The sequence below is a fragment of the Leptosomus discolor genome, chromosome 1 (genome assembly GCF_034619465.1).
Source record: "Leptosomus discolor isolate bLepDis1 chromosome 1, bLepDis1.hap2, whole genome shotgun sequence".
NCBI lineage: Eukaryota > Metazoa > Chordata > Aves > Leptosomiformes > Leptosomidae > Leptosomus > Leptosomus discolor.
The window spans coordinates 181355140-181371885 of record NC_141391.1 but is presented as its reverse complement, the minus strand read 5'-3'; the positions used below and the strand labels follow the sequence as shown (position 1 = coordinate 181371885).

Genomic DNA, 16746 nt, shown 5'->3' with positions numbered 1-16746 from the left:
ACAGAAATGCAGTAAAGGACATTCCTGAGAGCAATAAGCACCTGGATCCTGGCTGAGCTCTGTGGTCGTTCAGAGCTGAAACAAAGTCCCTAAATTCTGCCTGAATCCTTGCCTTTTTATGCCTGTCTGAATAAGGCTAAGTACACACCAACAGCACCACAGTCAAAACAAAGTACAGAGCAAAAGTCCCTTGCATGGAGAAAAATGGCCGTGAGCTCCCGTGGGCTACCGAAGTGCTGAGCAGGGCTGTGCCAGGGCAAACCTCAGGTCTGCTCCCTGCTTCCCAAATTCAGGATGGAGTTTGCATTTGCTCATCACTGGCTAACAACAAGGAGAGGGAATCACAGCTCAGGACTTCTCTCTGCTAGCTATCATCCCACCACCAGGCCACAGAATTGCATGTCCTGACCATTCATAATTCTGCATCCTCTGGAGTGCTGGCACCGAGGGCTGCAGAGCAGATGGCTCTAGCAGGAGTGAGGAAAATTTAACCAATTTGAAAAGGAACCTAAGGAAACCTAGTGTTTTATATCTAATTTAATTTTAGCTGGTAGGTAGAATGCTCTCCTGGGATGTGGAGGATGAAGGTTTAACCCCTTTTGTCTGGGAGCTCATGCCTTTTCCTTCTGTTCAGGAAACCAAGGTTCCCTAAATTGTCTCCAGTAGAGAGAGATTGAGAGTAACTCCTGTGTGTCTGCACAGCTCTCAGTTTGCAGGCAATTGCTTTACTCACTTAGTTGATATGCAAAAGCCACCACCAAAAGTCACCTCCAGTCTCAGGCGTGCGATGGCTTAGGGGACATCTCTGAACTACCAATCCCAGTAGAAGTGGGCATGCAGGGTCTGGAGAAGAGTGGGGAGTCCATGCACAGCCCTGCAGCCCACTGCCTCTCTCTATCATCATGCCAGAGTGAGCAGAGATGCTGCTGGACCCAGAGAAGGCACCACTTTCTCCCACCAAGCCTGGAGCGAGTTTCAGCACCTTTGGTTGCTCAGCATGTACATATTAACATGTCAACAGCAGCAGCGGGCAGGGAGAGGAGGTGTTCTGGGCCAGTGGGCTGGGGGGGCTGTGTGAAATACCTGATGCAGCACTGTGCCAGTGGCCCAGGCACGTCAGCTTGCACCAGTGGCACCGGCATGGCACTGCACTGGCTGGTGCAGACAGGGACAGGAGAGGCCAGCTCAGGTCGCTTAGGGGGCCAGCTCCTTCTTAGTCACAGGCCACTTCACTTCTTCTGGGCACAGATCAATAGCTGGGTTTACTTTCCTCAGTATGGTGTTCAAGACACTAATTACTGCCGCTACTAACAATGCTTGACTTCGTTTTGAACTTGCTGACCTCAGTTTGAACCATGGGATCTTCCTAGGCTTTCCCCTGCAAAATGAGCAGCCAGCACCTTCTCACTGGATGGGTGCCCATGCTCCTCTCAAACATCTGGACAAGCTGAGCAGTCTTAGCTCTTTAAGCTCTCACTGAAAGGCAGCTTCTCCAGCCTTCTTAACATCTTACCATGTGTCTAGGCATAGCAATACCCGTGTTATGAGCACTGGCTCAGGTAGCAATGCTGGGATTTGGGGATAGGAATCTCAGATGAGTCTAAGGAATCTAAGCAATTTAAATCTAATTTAAATACAAGGAGAATTTGATACCTCATCTCATTAAGGATATACTGGATTAGAGAAAGTTGAGAGAAGGACAACAAGGCTGCTTCCAGCAACAGGCAATTGAGTAGGTTACAACTCTTCAGCCTGGCAAAAAGAAAAATTAGGGGGGACATAATAGACATCTACAAAATCATGACTAGCATGGATAGGACCATGGATTGACAGCTGTCTCTATCAGTGCAAGGACTAGGGTCCATCAGATGAAGCTGTCGCAGCCAGACTCAAAAGAGTGGGATCTTCATGTAACAGGAGGCAGTGAACTCCTTGCCAAAGTGACTGGAGATACCAGAAGACAGTATGAACTCAAGGAGAGCCTGGACAATTACTGGAAAGAGAGATCTGTAACCCATGTGGGGTTATAAAAAAGACAAATCACTTACAACCCAGGAAATCCTCCAAGCTGAAGCTAGCCAGAGCTGAGAGGGAAAACAGAAGTATCACATGCACTTGCCCTCCTTTTGCTCTTCCACAGGTCTTCTTACAGCCACTGTTGTCCATAGGAAAAAATCCAGGCTAGGCAGGCCCTAAAGCACTAAAGCCATCTTTATGCTTTATTGGCGGTAAGCAAATATCCTCAAAGAAGTTTTAAAAGTCCATGGACTTTGACAAGATCACGGGGTTCAACTACCTCTGAGTAAGATATCTAACTGTTAATCCTCATTCTTGTTTCCCACTCTCGTGTTTAATACAGCTGTCTTTCCCCTTTTATTCCTCCTTAATTGTCTTTGGTGTAATCTTTTGGGCTAAAACGTTTTTTTAAGAAATAACTTGCTACTGCTGATTTGTTACTAAATACAAGCTTGTGATTGAATTTCTTCTGACATGCATGTGTGTAGAAAAATGATTTGGGAATGCAACAGATCCAGGAAACTGGACTAGATTTGTAAGAACTGTTTGGTGAGCACATAAATTATAGAAATAACTACAAAGTAGCAAACAATCACTACTTTTATAGCTTGTATTTATTTAAGGCTACTTAGTTAATTTTTGCCCCTTAGCAGGCAGTGTAAAAATAAGACCATCATACTAGTGGCTCATTGTTAAATAGTGCACATGCTTCAAATACTGTATGTCTACCAATTATCAACCGCTGTTAGACACCAGCCTCGCTATAATGCCAAACAGGACTTAAATATAGCTTATGTCTACTAAGCGCAGTAGCGCACTGCACATGATCCATGTAAGGAAACACCATGGACATGCCCGTATTAGTCCTGGAACTGAGCTACCAGTGCTGCGAACAGGGTAAGTACTTTTTGGTTTTAATCAGACCTCCCATCATGATGGTTAACAGACCTTCTGCTGGAACTATGAGATCTCATCTCTGGCCTCCCTGTACTTGTAGATTACATTTTCCTAAACACAGTCAGAGTGGGCTCATTTTGGTCTAGCCGTTCTTGATAGTTAAAAATTAAAGGAGGAACTAACTTGTATTACAGAATGCTGAATGCAGAGCTTCCCACATACCTCACCCGCTTTATATGGAGATGGAAATAATGTTTAACAAGAACTTTGCCTTTGTGACTTTTTAATCACTTTTAAATGCCTCTACTTTGCAGTTTATCAGGCTTGCAACCAATTAAATTACAGCAATTACGGTAAAAATATTATAGCGCTCTTCAACCAAATCCATTTTCAATACCACTCATTCAATCCACACTGAATGGAGAAACCAATCATTGATGTTAAATTCCAGGTGCCACAGCAAAAAATTGTGCTGCAACGTTACTTCAACGTCATTTTACTACAAGCCGAAAATGGAGGATATCAAACATAAACTTCCAGAATTTATACATTGAAAAACAGAAGAGAAAGAAAGACTGGCCAAAGATATAAACCTGTACATCAGTGATCCACTTGCAGCCTCATCCTCCTGTTGCTTTTCTCATTTCTTTCACATTTTATCCCACATGGTCTTAGGCTGGCTAAGGCTGACCATGACACTACTGTCACACAGATGTACATTTCTGCCTTTCTGCCAGAGACTAACACGTGTTAGCCTTGGAACAGATCACTTAAACTGTTATTCATCCACTTCAGAGCAGAGTGGATTCGATAACCTCTCATGGAAAGGTTTTTTACTCCACCTGGCTCACTGTGCACCACAGTGCTTCTGGAGCACTCACATTGGCTTGGGCTCAGCCTCTGCTGTGGAGCTACAAGCTCCAGTGAAGGACTAACAATGCACAACTAAGGGGAAAGTGGTAAATGACAATATCCTAAAGTAGAGCTTGTGTCTTTGAGCTGAATGCCTGATGACAACAGCTGACCCCAACTGAAAGTAAAACATCCACAAACTGCAACCTCTGAGAAGCAGAATAATTTGATAACTATTCCTTATAGGGATAAAAGATTTTATTTTCCAACAGCTGCACAACTTAAGTAACAATATTCATGCACATTAATTTTATGCAAAAAATTTGCACAAGTTTCTGCTGATTTATCTACACATAAAAGCTTCATGCAACTTGGCTCAGACAAAATATGCTGCTGTAGTCAGGCAAGGCACTCACAAACTGTTCAGCGTCAAGCACTGTGGCAAGTATTTCTTTAGCAATAAACTTCAGAACTGCAATTCATAATAAAATATTTAGACTTCACTGGCTGTGGAATATTTTTTACAGGAACACAATTTATAACACCAACAGCACAAACCTGATGCTTTATGAGGAACTGTTCCAAGCAGAGGGATATTTACAGTTGGATCAGCCATTATGCCTTTATCCAACGAGCGCAAAGACAGGAACTCATAGAAGTACTCAGCCTATGACAAAATAAATGAAAAATTGATATGCATTCACAGACACCAAATATTTAGCATATAAACTACAGCAGAAGAATAGTACACTTTTCATTATGCCATTCACTGGATCTGTTTCTATTATTTCCTTGAGTGCTTCTTCACCTAAGCATAATTTTCAGACAATTTCCTCTTATTTCAGAGATTGCAAGTGACCATACAGTAAACAGGACGCAGCACAACAGCAAGGAAAATGACATGCATACAGCGAACAAATGTTATACAGAGAAGACATTTTTTACAACCCCCACCTTTTATCTGTCAGACCACAAAAAAAATGTATGAAAAGTAAGCTAATTCTTAGAGCTGTTTTTTGGGCAGAATCCTCCTGGAACTGACTGGTGAGCCTGGATGACCTGCTTGCACCATAAGCACAGCTTAAAGGACATACTCACATGCATGACACCAACTGTGGCGTGAGAATATCCAAGCTTGCTCTTCTTGGTTGATCTGCACAGGACAGCACGCTGCCTTGGGGAAACAGTGCCAGGCAATGAATAACCACGTTACTGGAGTGCCATGCTAGGACACATAGTCTTGCTTACAGCTCTGACACTGCCTTGTTCAATCTCAGTTCATTAAATTTTTCCAATGGTGGAGCTGAGAGCTTTCTTACAGAATTGGTTTCATGTCACTCATTATTAACTACAACATAAACGATTTGTTTTGGCAATCCCCTAAAGGTGCTGGCATGATTTAAAAACTACTTTCCACTACCTTCATACTACTCCTGATATGCACCTGCATTACGGCACAGATTGGAGGCTTTGGTACTTTCTTCCATGGGACCCTGGCCTCTCTGTTGAGTCATCTGGTCAATATTTCTTCATATTTGATGCAAAGTGATGCCATGCGTCTGCAGCGTAGCTGTACACACCGTGTATGCCTGAGATGTACGCATCTTCATAAGTCACTGGAGACTTCCACTATTGTCAGTGGCACGGCTGCAGGTGTGCAGAGCAAGTGGAAACGAACCTTTTCCCTAAAGTCTGGCTTCTCATTTACTCTGAACATGAGGGGTCACACGAAATTGTACCTGCTGCTCTCAGAAAAGCACTTGAGACCTTAGCATGGGCACTGGCAAAAATGTGTCCTCATCCAGCAACACATCAATAGCAGACAGTATTGCTATGTCTGCTTTTTAGTTAAAATAGTGAAACAAAGAGAGATTAGAGCCAAAATTTTTAAAGAACTCTGGGCTGATACATGGTAGTTAATTTATGTCTACAAGATCACAGTCAACGACCTTAGCCAGATGATTGTCTTTTTTCTCCTCTAATACCCTGGCTCCTTAGTACAAGGAAGATGTGGACTTACTGGAGTGAGACCAGTGAAGGGCCGCAAAGATGATCAAGGGACTGGACTGTCTGACACAAGGGGAGAGGCTGAGAGAGCTGTGATCATTCAGCTTGGAGAAGGCTGAGGGGTGGTCTAATCAATGCATATAAATAGCTGACAAAGGGGTCTAAAGAAGATGAACCCAGGCTCTGCTCAGTAGTGCCCAGTGACAGGTGAGGAGGCAATGGGCACAATACGGAAAACTCCGTCTGAACCTGAGAAAACACCTTTTTACTGAATGTGTGGGTGACTGGGCACTGGCACAGGTTGCCTGGAGTGGTTGTGGAGCTCCTATCTGTGAAGATATTCAAAACCCAACTCAACACAGTCCTGGGCAAGTGGCTCTAGGTGACCCTGCCTGAGCAGAGAGGTGGACTAGATCATCTCAAGATCAGACTGTTTGGTCCCAGATCAACCTCAGCCCTTCTGTGATGCTGTGCTCTGCTAACTTGAGCAGAAGCCCCGGCAGCATGTGAAAGACCATCTCCCTTTAGCTCCTGGTGACACCAGCAAAGCACTCAGGAGCTGGGTAGAAAGGTCGGTATGGAATTCATGATCAGGCCTGGCAGCACATCCACTCGCTCTGTGGAGTGCTGTGGGGACAGCAAGGAGACCCCAAAGAGCATGCAGGGGCTACACTCCACATGGACAGTCTTCAGAGGGTGTTGTGTAGGCACGGAGGCCTCAGAGGAAGACTTGGAAACAATAGGGAAGGAAGTGATGAAAGTTTTTAAGAGTGGGTTAAACACATGGAGTATATGTGGGAGGGAGAGGGGACATGGAGAGAAGCATAAAACAGGAGATGAAAATTGAAGTCTGGGGTAATGTTCAAAAGGCTGCTTTTAATTAAAGATTTTTTTCCAATACAATATACTATGCCAAAATATGAAAACAAGCCATAAAGTCAGATTGTGAACATTTTTGTTTTCAAATAAAACTTTGGTTCAGAAAAATAATTATATGTCTCCACACATCTATAGAATAGTACAGTGAGTGAGTCAATGCTGTGCTGTCTGTTTCTCATTGGTTAGCTTTGATGGTTGGTTATATCTAAACCAGGTCATAATGGGTCGGGATATTAAAACATTATGTTCTTACTATTCTAATAAACAACAACTGGTAACTAGACCAAATAGCCCCACTCTCATATTTCCATTCCAGCCATGCTGTTGTAGCAGGTCAGCTTGTGAGCCAGAGCCTTTATTTGTAGGAAAGGAACTGGAATTGTATTTTCTAGAGTCGAAACAATGCCTAAGGACAAAGACAAAAAAGGAGTTCGTTGTGGGAAAGGGGACCAATTGCAACATGAGCCACAATACTCATCGCCTTTCAAGGAAGGAATTCCCCTAACCAGAGTAGAGGCGTAACAGTGACTAGTGCCTGAGGCAGGATTATGTTCTGCTTGCACTTTAAAAAGATGGGAAGAGACATTGCACAAGCAACAGGCTGCTCATGAGGAAAACCACACATTGCACTGGGGGGAGATACCTGCGCTCACCATTTCTGTACAAAGGTTTGTACATCTGCTGAGTTGACAAAAAAAGAACTTCTGGAAATGACAGTATCTAAGACAACCTGAAACAGCTCAGGTAGATCCAGCTAGCATGACTTCAAAGTTACAAAGCCATGTACTGCAGAGTATGTTGGCAAATCACATGTGCTGGACTGAGTTGGTTAAATTTTGATATAAAAATTATATACAAAAATCACAGTCTAGAGAGGCTGCACAGTGGAGCAGAGTAATTTAACTCCTCAAACCTGAGACTCTGAAACAAGATTTGGCTGTCATAAATCCTATCTATTTGGAAAAAATCTGTCTTGACACAATCCCTACATACAGTCTCCAGTATTGTCCTGCTGTAATTTGATTGCCAATTAACTTGCATTAATCATCATGACTGAAAAGCAAACAACAGGCTCTCAGCAAATATTTACCATGCTCCAGCCTAGCATGAAATTTAGTCATGATGGTTAACTGAAGAAATAGGTCTGTGCAATTAAAATACTGTCTAGTGGCTACCATAATTTGTGCTGTAAGTGGTCATTCTGAGTGACCTGGTAGTGAGAACAAAACTTCCTTGGATATTGTTGAGAGATAAAGGGGAAAACCCCATAATCTATAATCCCTTTTCCATTATAAAAACAATCTTGTGACTTTTTTTTTTTTTTTAAGCCAGCCTATGAACTGCCTGGTATGTGAGGGGCAAAATTTGGTACTAAAGTTACAGCTTAGAGGAATGGTGTTATCAGAGGTGATGGAGGTTTCAGATAAATTGTTGATCTTTGACAATAGCACACTCCGCATGCATGGAAGACTTTTTGGTTCTGGCTTGACTTCAGGAAGCACCCAAGGAAGAATACGCTTTACTTTTGTGTAAAGACTTTGTTTGAGACCCGCAGAAACTGAGGCAAGGGCCCCTCCAGGCCTTGTGTGAACAGTGCAGGGACTCGGTGCCTTCAGGCAGCAGGTAGCCCTGCGCAGCTGCCCTTTAACAGTTCCCCATGTGGGCAAAGCCCTCACCAAAGAGAGGAAATTTCGTTTTAGGCAAATAATTCCATGGTCGGGATTAACTTTTATGGACTTTAAATGGCTGTTTTCTATAAATCAGAGGAATTTAAAAGGTTATAAAAATAACGAAGCCCTCTAACAAGTATTGTAGCAAACATCTGTCGGCAGTTTGGTTTTAAATGATATACACTTAAAATTCCTACAGAACTCCACTCCTCGGTACAAAATCTATGTGTTAAAAGTTTTCTTATCACCCAGATGCCATGTTCTGCCTACCTTGTTTTTGTTTCATATTTAATCAAAGCATTCACAGAAATGTGCTTTGTTTTCTTCATTTTTACATGAAAGATGTAGGATTAGAAGTAATGGTAGTACCTGAAGCGAAGCAGAGTAGCTTAAACTGTTACATGTCACAGCCCAATAACCTAATGAAATCTGCAGCCTTTCTACCAAGAAAAGTAAATATGTGTTAGCTTTGCAAGTAGATGTAAGAAATTAACTATATTTTCTTATTTTAAAGATATCAGTGCTGAATGTTCTATTTTGTTAGCAATTAAATGACAAATATACCCTAATGCAAATTTTCTACATTTAAAGAAAGAAACTAATCAAAAAAGTTCCTTTTTACCCCAGATCCATGGATATTTCTGGCTATGCACACACTAGAAGATTCTAGCCTGCATTATCCATAGCAGATGCTCACAGCTGCATATGCCATAAATAAAATCACAAAGTGAGGCAATGTATGTGTTTGTTAGGTGTTTACAGCATGGACCATTGCTTCTCCAAGATATTAACTGTATTAGGTCAGAGAAGTTGGTCCGCCTATGTTCCAAGATGAAGCATGGAGCAAGATGAGATGAATTTCAACAAAGAGAGGAGGCCCTATATAGCCATACTGCATGTACCAGGCTATTGAAGGAATCTGGCCAGAGTATGAGTGTGTATGTCAGCACCACATTTTGTTACTGCGGTGCAGTCTAGACACTGCTCTAATGAGCAACATAATGATGCCTCCTTAGACAAGCAGATAATAAACTGTCTGCCTACAAGGTTTTATTTTTCTGCTAGGAAAGGCAGCTTTGCCTTACCTGTTAATCAGTCCTGCCACAGAGTGAGTAAACCATTTTTTGCACCCCAGTGTAACACTCAAAGAGATTTGCCATCAGCCTCACGATGCAGTCCCAAAGCGGGAGGCATGCTTAACAATATGAAGCGATACGGAAACACACCCTGAGAAAAACAGTTTACACAGAAGATGGGATAACATGCTTGTTTTCCAGTACCAGCTGCTAAGGGTATGTGAATGAACTGAAGCAGCAGGATTAACAAAAGCGGAGATGCACACAAAAGGAAAACTAGAGATATTTTGGTGTTTCTAAAAAAGACAGACCTAAATTAGAACCCAGGGAAATGGGCAATCACAAAGAAAAATACATTATGTGACAGTGTTAATTACACAATGCTGTGGTGAAATGCACACAACTCTGCAGAGCCTGTTTTATGCCTGCTTTCTTCACGTTAACTGTGGCAGACTGAAGAAAATCCATGCACAAGGAGGAAGACTTTTTTAACAACAGAGTGAAACCCTACATGCAACTTTCAACAATAACCACTTAATGGTTTTAGAAGAAGAATGGTACAAAAACTCTCTGATTTTGTCAATGGAAGATGACTAACTGGTGCTTAATGTCTCTTGTGGCATGCAACTGTGGATGGCAGATCAGATCCTCCAATGGAACGATTCAGAAAGCTGGAAAAGATAAATTTCTTGGTTGCTATCAAAAGGAGCCCCAGATTTTGAAAGGTGACACTGCAGCCTTCCAAGAATGCTTTTGCACAGGAGAGATGGAGAGAAATCTTTGCAGAGTACATTAGCCTTTCCTCCATGAGAAGAATTTCTGTAAAGATAAGTAATGTGAAGAAATCACTGTCAAGAAGCTTGGTTAGGCCACAAAGTAATAGATTTAGATTACATTTAGCAATTGAGTTTCTGGCAGCTGTCTGCTCTTTGGGAGACATGGGAAACAGGGTGGCTACTTGGTCATTTTGAGCTGATATTTTCTCTCACCAGCCCTTGAGCTCTGGAAGCACTCTAGCATTTGAAGAGGTCATTTGAAACCAACCTGAGACTGGAAGCTGAAGGGCTTGGCAGAAAGAATGGGGTTTGAGAGGGATGCCACTGAGAAAGAAAAATTCAAGCACACCAGCAGACTGTTAACTTTAAAACTCATCCTTGCACTCAGGAAAAGCAGTCTGCCTGAAGCAGAGGGCCAAATAAATGCCTACTGCACACTCCTGTCCATCATTAGCCTGCTAATGAAAATACAGTTTTGGTTTAGATCAGAGTCAACACCATGATGCAGTAGGTATCTGCAATGGGGATGGTGAGGCCGTTCCACAAGGCTAAAGCCTTGGAAAGCAGCATACAGGCAAACAGATCCACAGCAATTTCCAGGTAAGTACAAGTACACTGATACAAAGGCATGTGGCACACAGGATTTCTTAGAAAACAGTCACAACAAATTTACAGCTCCTTGTTGAGGAAAGTCCGGAGTTTCTCACTCTTTCTCTACCTTGCTTTATTTGGAAACAAAAGAGAAAGCAAGAGGTGCAATTCCCCATATTTAGACGTTTTCTTGTTTAACAGATTTTCTGTAACATATTTTATTACTGCTTCTCTAGAGTTACTTCTGAGAAAATTAAGCTGAAAGGAGACAAAATCATTAGGGTTCTGATAAATATGCACAGTTAACTACTTCTTGCTAATTTCTAGCAAGGAATGATATTTCTCAGCATGAACCAGGCTGGAATGTATATGTGATGCACAATTTTCCTTTAAATTGTTTTCTCCTATGTCTTACAGATGAAACATATATAACACTCCTTTGGGGAAGGGGAGAGAAGCAAGCAATACACCAAAAAGAGAAATAGCATTAAGAATTCAGATTAAAAAAGTAAAAGATACACAAGCCTTTATTATCTTCAAATATTTAATGAAAAATATTGTTCTGGTATCCTGAGAACTGGTAAAAGCTATTCTGAAAAGTTATTTCATATTCTGGCACAGCAAGGGCTAATTCGTTCTTTTGTCACTCAGCAAAGGTCCGGTGTCTCCAGCAGAGATTTCATGATCAGGGATGTTCAAAATGCCCATTTCCTAAGGCTAATAATAAAGGGAGAAATTATTACTGCTCCTTATGGAAAAAAAAATAAAATAAAATCTCATCAGTTTAGTTCCTAACAAAACAATGCTGTACAGGTCTACTACCAACACCTGCAACACATCTATGTGGCACTATCTACATTGAGAACAAACTGCAAGATTATTTTCTCCCCCTCACAGCTTGAAAAATAAGTTAAAACTTTGGCTGTCTGGGCCTGGCAGTGCATCTTCACATAGATTACGGACTGTTTGCAGTTTCAGGCTCTAGATAGATTTATTTATAATTAATAAATTTTCCTAAAATTATTTTCAGAGAATGTCAAATAATTTCAATAAAACCTTTACAGTTAGGGAAATGATTGCAGTAACAAGCATTTAGACTAGTTACGATGGAGATCGGAGCAGACACTACACTTAATTAAACAGATTACTTTTAAAAGCACAAATGTAAACCTTGGAGATGGTGGCTCATCTGATGTGACGAGAGAAAGTTCACAGATGAAGAATAAGCTAATCCACCTCTCGCATGGTGGCAAACATGGATAATGTACACAGATTCATTTTGGCTGTGCTTCAAACTTCCAACCCTTTGTTCTTAAGCCTCACAGGACAGCTTTGAAGTTGAGGATAAAGCTCCTCTAGCACACCATTACCAAAGAACAACCTTCTGATTATGATCTCATGAAAGTGTAATCAATAACTTACACAAGTTAAAAGCGTGGCAAACAGCAAAGGTCATGTAATTGGGCCTTTATTGAGTCCATGTGTTTCACTCTTGGCTTTAACTGGCACTCCCGTATAATAAATATCTCTCCCCAAAATGTAAGCAATGAACTTTCTCTAAAGTTACGAAATCTCACAGCAGCTTCTGTCAGACTGGAGTCCTTCTAGGGTATCAAAGGGGGACGCTTCCACTTTCATATATCTAAGTGACAGAAAGTTTGCAGTGAGGGTTTCTTTATTTACTGCTCAGTAGATAATGGTCTTCAGCCTTGTGTTCCAAGCAAACAAGTGTTTAAAAATTATGGTGAAAAGGTATTGAAAAAAATTAAACTCTTTCCTGACTAGTTGTTAGAAAGGCTTCCTTAACACTGCTCTCTTTTAACATCTGCTGCATGGATTTTTCAAATGTCTTTTTTTGTGAATATCCGATGTAATTTTTTTCTTGTTTCAAAGGCTACCATTGACCGAAGAAAATTCTAGATACTACCATGAAAGACGAACTAAATTAGTTATTTAAATAGAATGTTTGATCAGTGTATCTGAAAACGAACTTGTGTGTTTGTTGTTCTACCTGAAATCACACTGATTTGTCTACTGAGACAAGACCCCAGTATGTGGACATATATTACTGTAATATTTCCATGTACCACACAGGCCTCCATATAGTTATGTCCTCTGTAACTATAATTCTCATTTTTCAAAGCAAGATGGACTTACCTTCATCGTAAATCAGGGAAGTATTACCTTATCCCCAGTTTCTGATGAGAAACTGAACAATTTCTACAAACAACTTTTCTGTCTTTCAGGCTGTTTCCACACATGGGGTCTGCACAGCTTCATCCCTGGGTCACAGTACCAGTCTCACAGGGTCCAGTCTTTGGAGTTAAGGTCCAGAAAGGTCCAATGTATTTCCCAGCATCTAACTGAAGCACTTTCTTTAAAGCCAGCTCATCTTTGACTTCCTGTACATTCAGAGGAAAGAGACCACCACTTGCAGAAGAAAATTCAGCCCAGCCAGAGTCTGATTCACCTGCTGTCTTGAACTGCCTTTCTCTCTCTCCCTGGGTACAGACGGAGTCTATTTGCAGCACAGGCACCTTCATGTGGCCTGGACTCTGCTGACTTTCTCTGCGCTAGTTTGAGCAACGTCATGCCCCAGAGAGGTGGCGAGTCTTGAATTTCACTGTGGCACATGGGCTGCGCTGTTGAACACAGAGAGTTCTCTGCATTTTTTATCATTTCACTGAGTTTTAGCAACAGTCATTTGGAGAAATAGTCTCATCAAAAACTTCTTCCTTCCATCCCTAGCCACTGCTAGTGTACCAATCCCTTCCTACTCTCCAAGGCCTGTCCTCTTGCCTTCCCCTTCTTCTTGTCATAATCTTTTTTTAGAGGGGATTCAGATGATGAACATGGCAAAGAGTCATGTCGGTTTTCCTTTTTTCTCCTTCTGCTATGGTCCCTTTCCTCAATGGGATTAAGAAACGGTCCTGGAACTTTCTAGGTTAAAAGTTTCATGCAATTGAACTCAGTGAAAAACAAAACCAGTGTTCTGATACAGGCAGTGTTGGCATGACCAGGGCAATCCTCCATTCAAGGAAGAGGAAAGAAATTAGGAAGAATTACGACAGTCAGGGTCAAGTTGAGCTTCCAGACAAATTCTTTGCACACCCTTGCAGGAATGAGTCCTACTCAGAAAGGTCTGAAGTTTGTTTTGAGAAAGCTACATCCTTCTGTTTTTTTTTTCCCACTCTGGATAATGTGACCTATCATCTTGTCAGTAAAAATCCTGACAGGGAGGGCCGGCAGCTGAAAGTTCCCCAGAAGTCTCTTTTGCAGAGACCCTAACCTCATCTTTATTAGAGAAGCCTTCAGCTTCAGACACGAATGTGTGGATCTCCCCAAGCCCAGATTTACCTCTGATGAAAAAACAGCAGAGTCTGATGACAGCAGAAGTCTATACTCTGCTCCGAGATAACTGCCCCATTTGGGATTAAAGAGTTTTGCTAAGGTCAGAGATGTAATTTATTCCTTGACTCATAGCTACGGCAAACCTGGTCTGCTCTTGCAGACCGAGGCCAAATTGTCCCTTTTGTCACTCAATACATGCCAGATGTGCTGACAATCCCAGTCAAAGGCTGCTGGAGGTTCTCCAAATCCCCCAAACCAGCTTTTATTGACTAAATGAAATTACTAGCTCTGAGCTGAGTGTGGTCCACGGTACTTTCAGGAAGAAAGAAATACTGGAGTAGAACCATGTCCCGCACTGCAAACCTTGCTAATCTGTCAGGTCTGCTCTGTGCATCACTACAGGGCACAGAAATGCAGTGCTTGGCACAGCAGCCTGTGGGTCAAACCCTCCCTGCCACCTGCAGTGGGACTTGCTGTGGTACCAGTCAGCTGAGACAATTTTGTTTGGTTTTGCTTGAATTTCTGCTGGTTAGAAGAGGCTTGAGGTCTGGGACATGTGTCTTTGTTTTGATTTTATTTGCTACATTTTCTGTAGCTTGCAGTACCAGGACTGCACCAGGGGAGCTCAAAGCAGCCTAAGATTGGGCTGATGCAGTCCTACCCTATTCAGACACAGCCATGTGAGCTAACCAAAACAGCAGATCAAGTTAAAAATTCATCACATCTTTCTGTAGGGCTAGTTTTCAGCCAGAGCAACTCCCTGAGCGGCCACACAGCACTGGCACAAGAAAGAGAATGGAAATGTGTGACCAGAGATTGGAAAGAAGATGGGATAGTGTCAGCTGCTAGCCTGGCTGAAGTTGTTGTGGAACGGCACTGGAAGTCAGGCAAATTGTTCCCCTGCTGTTGGCAGACATCAGCTTTTCAGATCCCACTCTCAAATTCCATTATCCTGGAGTGAGGAAAAAACTAAGCTAAGAATCATCAGTGAGATGATGGTTCCTACAACGCACTACTGAAACCAACAGAACCTGCACCCAGACAGGGCAGGTACACTTCTGATGGCACTGACAGAGCTGTCATGTGGACACAAGCCTTTTTATCTCTGAGAAAAATGAAATATCCAAACACACGATTCCACCCTCAGAAATATGATCTTGCAATTGTTCATTAAGGTTATACACCAGGAATAATTCAAGTTGACTCATCTTTGTCATGTTTTTAAGCTTGAGGCTGTTTGTATTAACAGGTTTCTTTGGAGCAACACCAGATTACAAACATGTTTCTAAAACGTGATCAAGGAGCTGTACTCTTTAAATGCAATACAGCATACCTCTCAGGAAAGCAAGACATATGCCAAGCACCGCCTTTCTGACTGTGGCATGCCACTTAGGTGTGCTGTGCAGCTGAATTGAGGACAGACTGTCTTGCCACATCTTAGAAAAAAGTCGTACAGAGAGTTACAAAGAGACTGGACAAGGATGCTGCACCAGGAGGCTTTTGTGATCATACCAACCACACATACAGTCTGTCAATGAGGAAATCCACTGGTCAGGATACGATCTGTCTCAGGTAAGGACGATGCTAGTGCAAAGATGAGGTCTGTGCTCTGCTGCTTTTGAGCATGAGGTGCTGTGGCAAACCAGACTGGAACATGTGCGCTCCTGAATCAAGTGAGCTGGACGCTCCTCCAACAGCCTTTGCTGCTATGGTGGTGCATACAGCATATGGGCTCCCTCATGTGGATCTCCTAAGATGTACCAGAGACGGACCATGCAAGGACAGCTCGAGAGTGCTGCAGCTGAGGAACATGCCATACAACCTGCTCTCGTCAGCTCTGATCAGAAAAGGGACTCTCCCACACCCTCCCTGGTGTGTAGGGAAGGAGATCCCTTCTCTGCTCCACTCAGAGTGAAGACACACACTGCTGTCTAGACAATGAGATTAAGTTTATGCAACATGCAAACTATTTTCAAACTTCTGAATCTCTGAGGAACAAAGTGCGTTTTTTTTTCCTAATCCTTTCTAACTTTCAATCTTTTTTTTTTTAAGGAAACAGAAGAAATGCTATACAAAACCCACTTGTGTTAATAAAAAAAAGTTTCTTATGTTATCCAGTTAAACACTCAAAAATCAGGAAATACCAGTGAATAATGCCGTATGTATAGATCTAACTCTGTCTCTGTTTTTACAGGACATTAAAACCTCATTAAGTACATGAGCCCATGCTATTTATCATATATGACACATAACATCATGCAGCTTCTTCTGTAACTGTGAAATCTTACAGAAACAAGGAACTGGTGTTGAAGGCCTGCAGGTTTCCTCAGAGTGAATGGTTGTTACAAACGCTGAATAGACTTTCAAAATCTGGCCCATTAAGTCAACTGGACACATGAAGATGCAGATACAGAGTAAACCACACAGTTGCAAGCTGTGCAATACAAGACATGCACAGGTCTAGGGAAAAGATGTTTGCACATGAAGGCCAACTACCTTATTGTAACAGTTTGTTGCTGTAACTTTTCAATTGTATTTAACAAACCAAGATGCATATGAATTAGGGGTGGCAGAAACTGAATGCCACAACTTGCTAACCACAAGATTCATTAGAAATGCTTTTTGAGGAAA

At 42.0% G+C, this 16746-nt stretch overlaps 1 protein-coding gene across 1 annotated transcript in view; it reads right to left on the bottom strand.

Moving 5' to 3' along the window:
- Positions 1–16746, bottom strand: part of WIF1 (Wnt inhibitory factor 1) — a 44699-nt gene that overhangs the window by 16156 nt on the left and 11797 nt on the right. The window contains exon 3 of the mRNA XM_086472165.1: positions 4324–4432. Within this exon, the coding sequence (XP_086328291.1) occupies positions 4324–4432 (109 nt within the window). The remainder of the gene's footprint in view (positions 1–4323; positions 4433–16746) is intronic.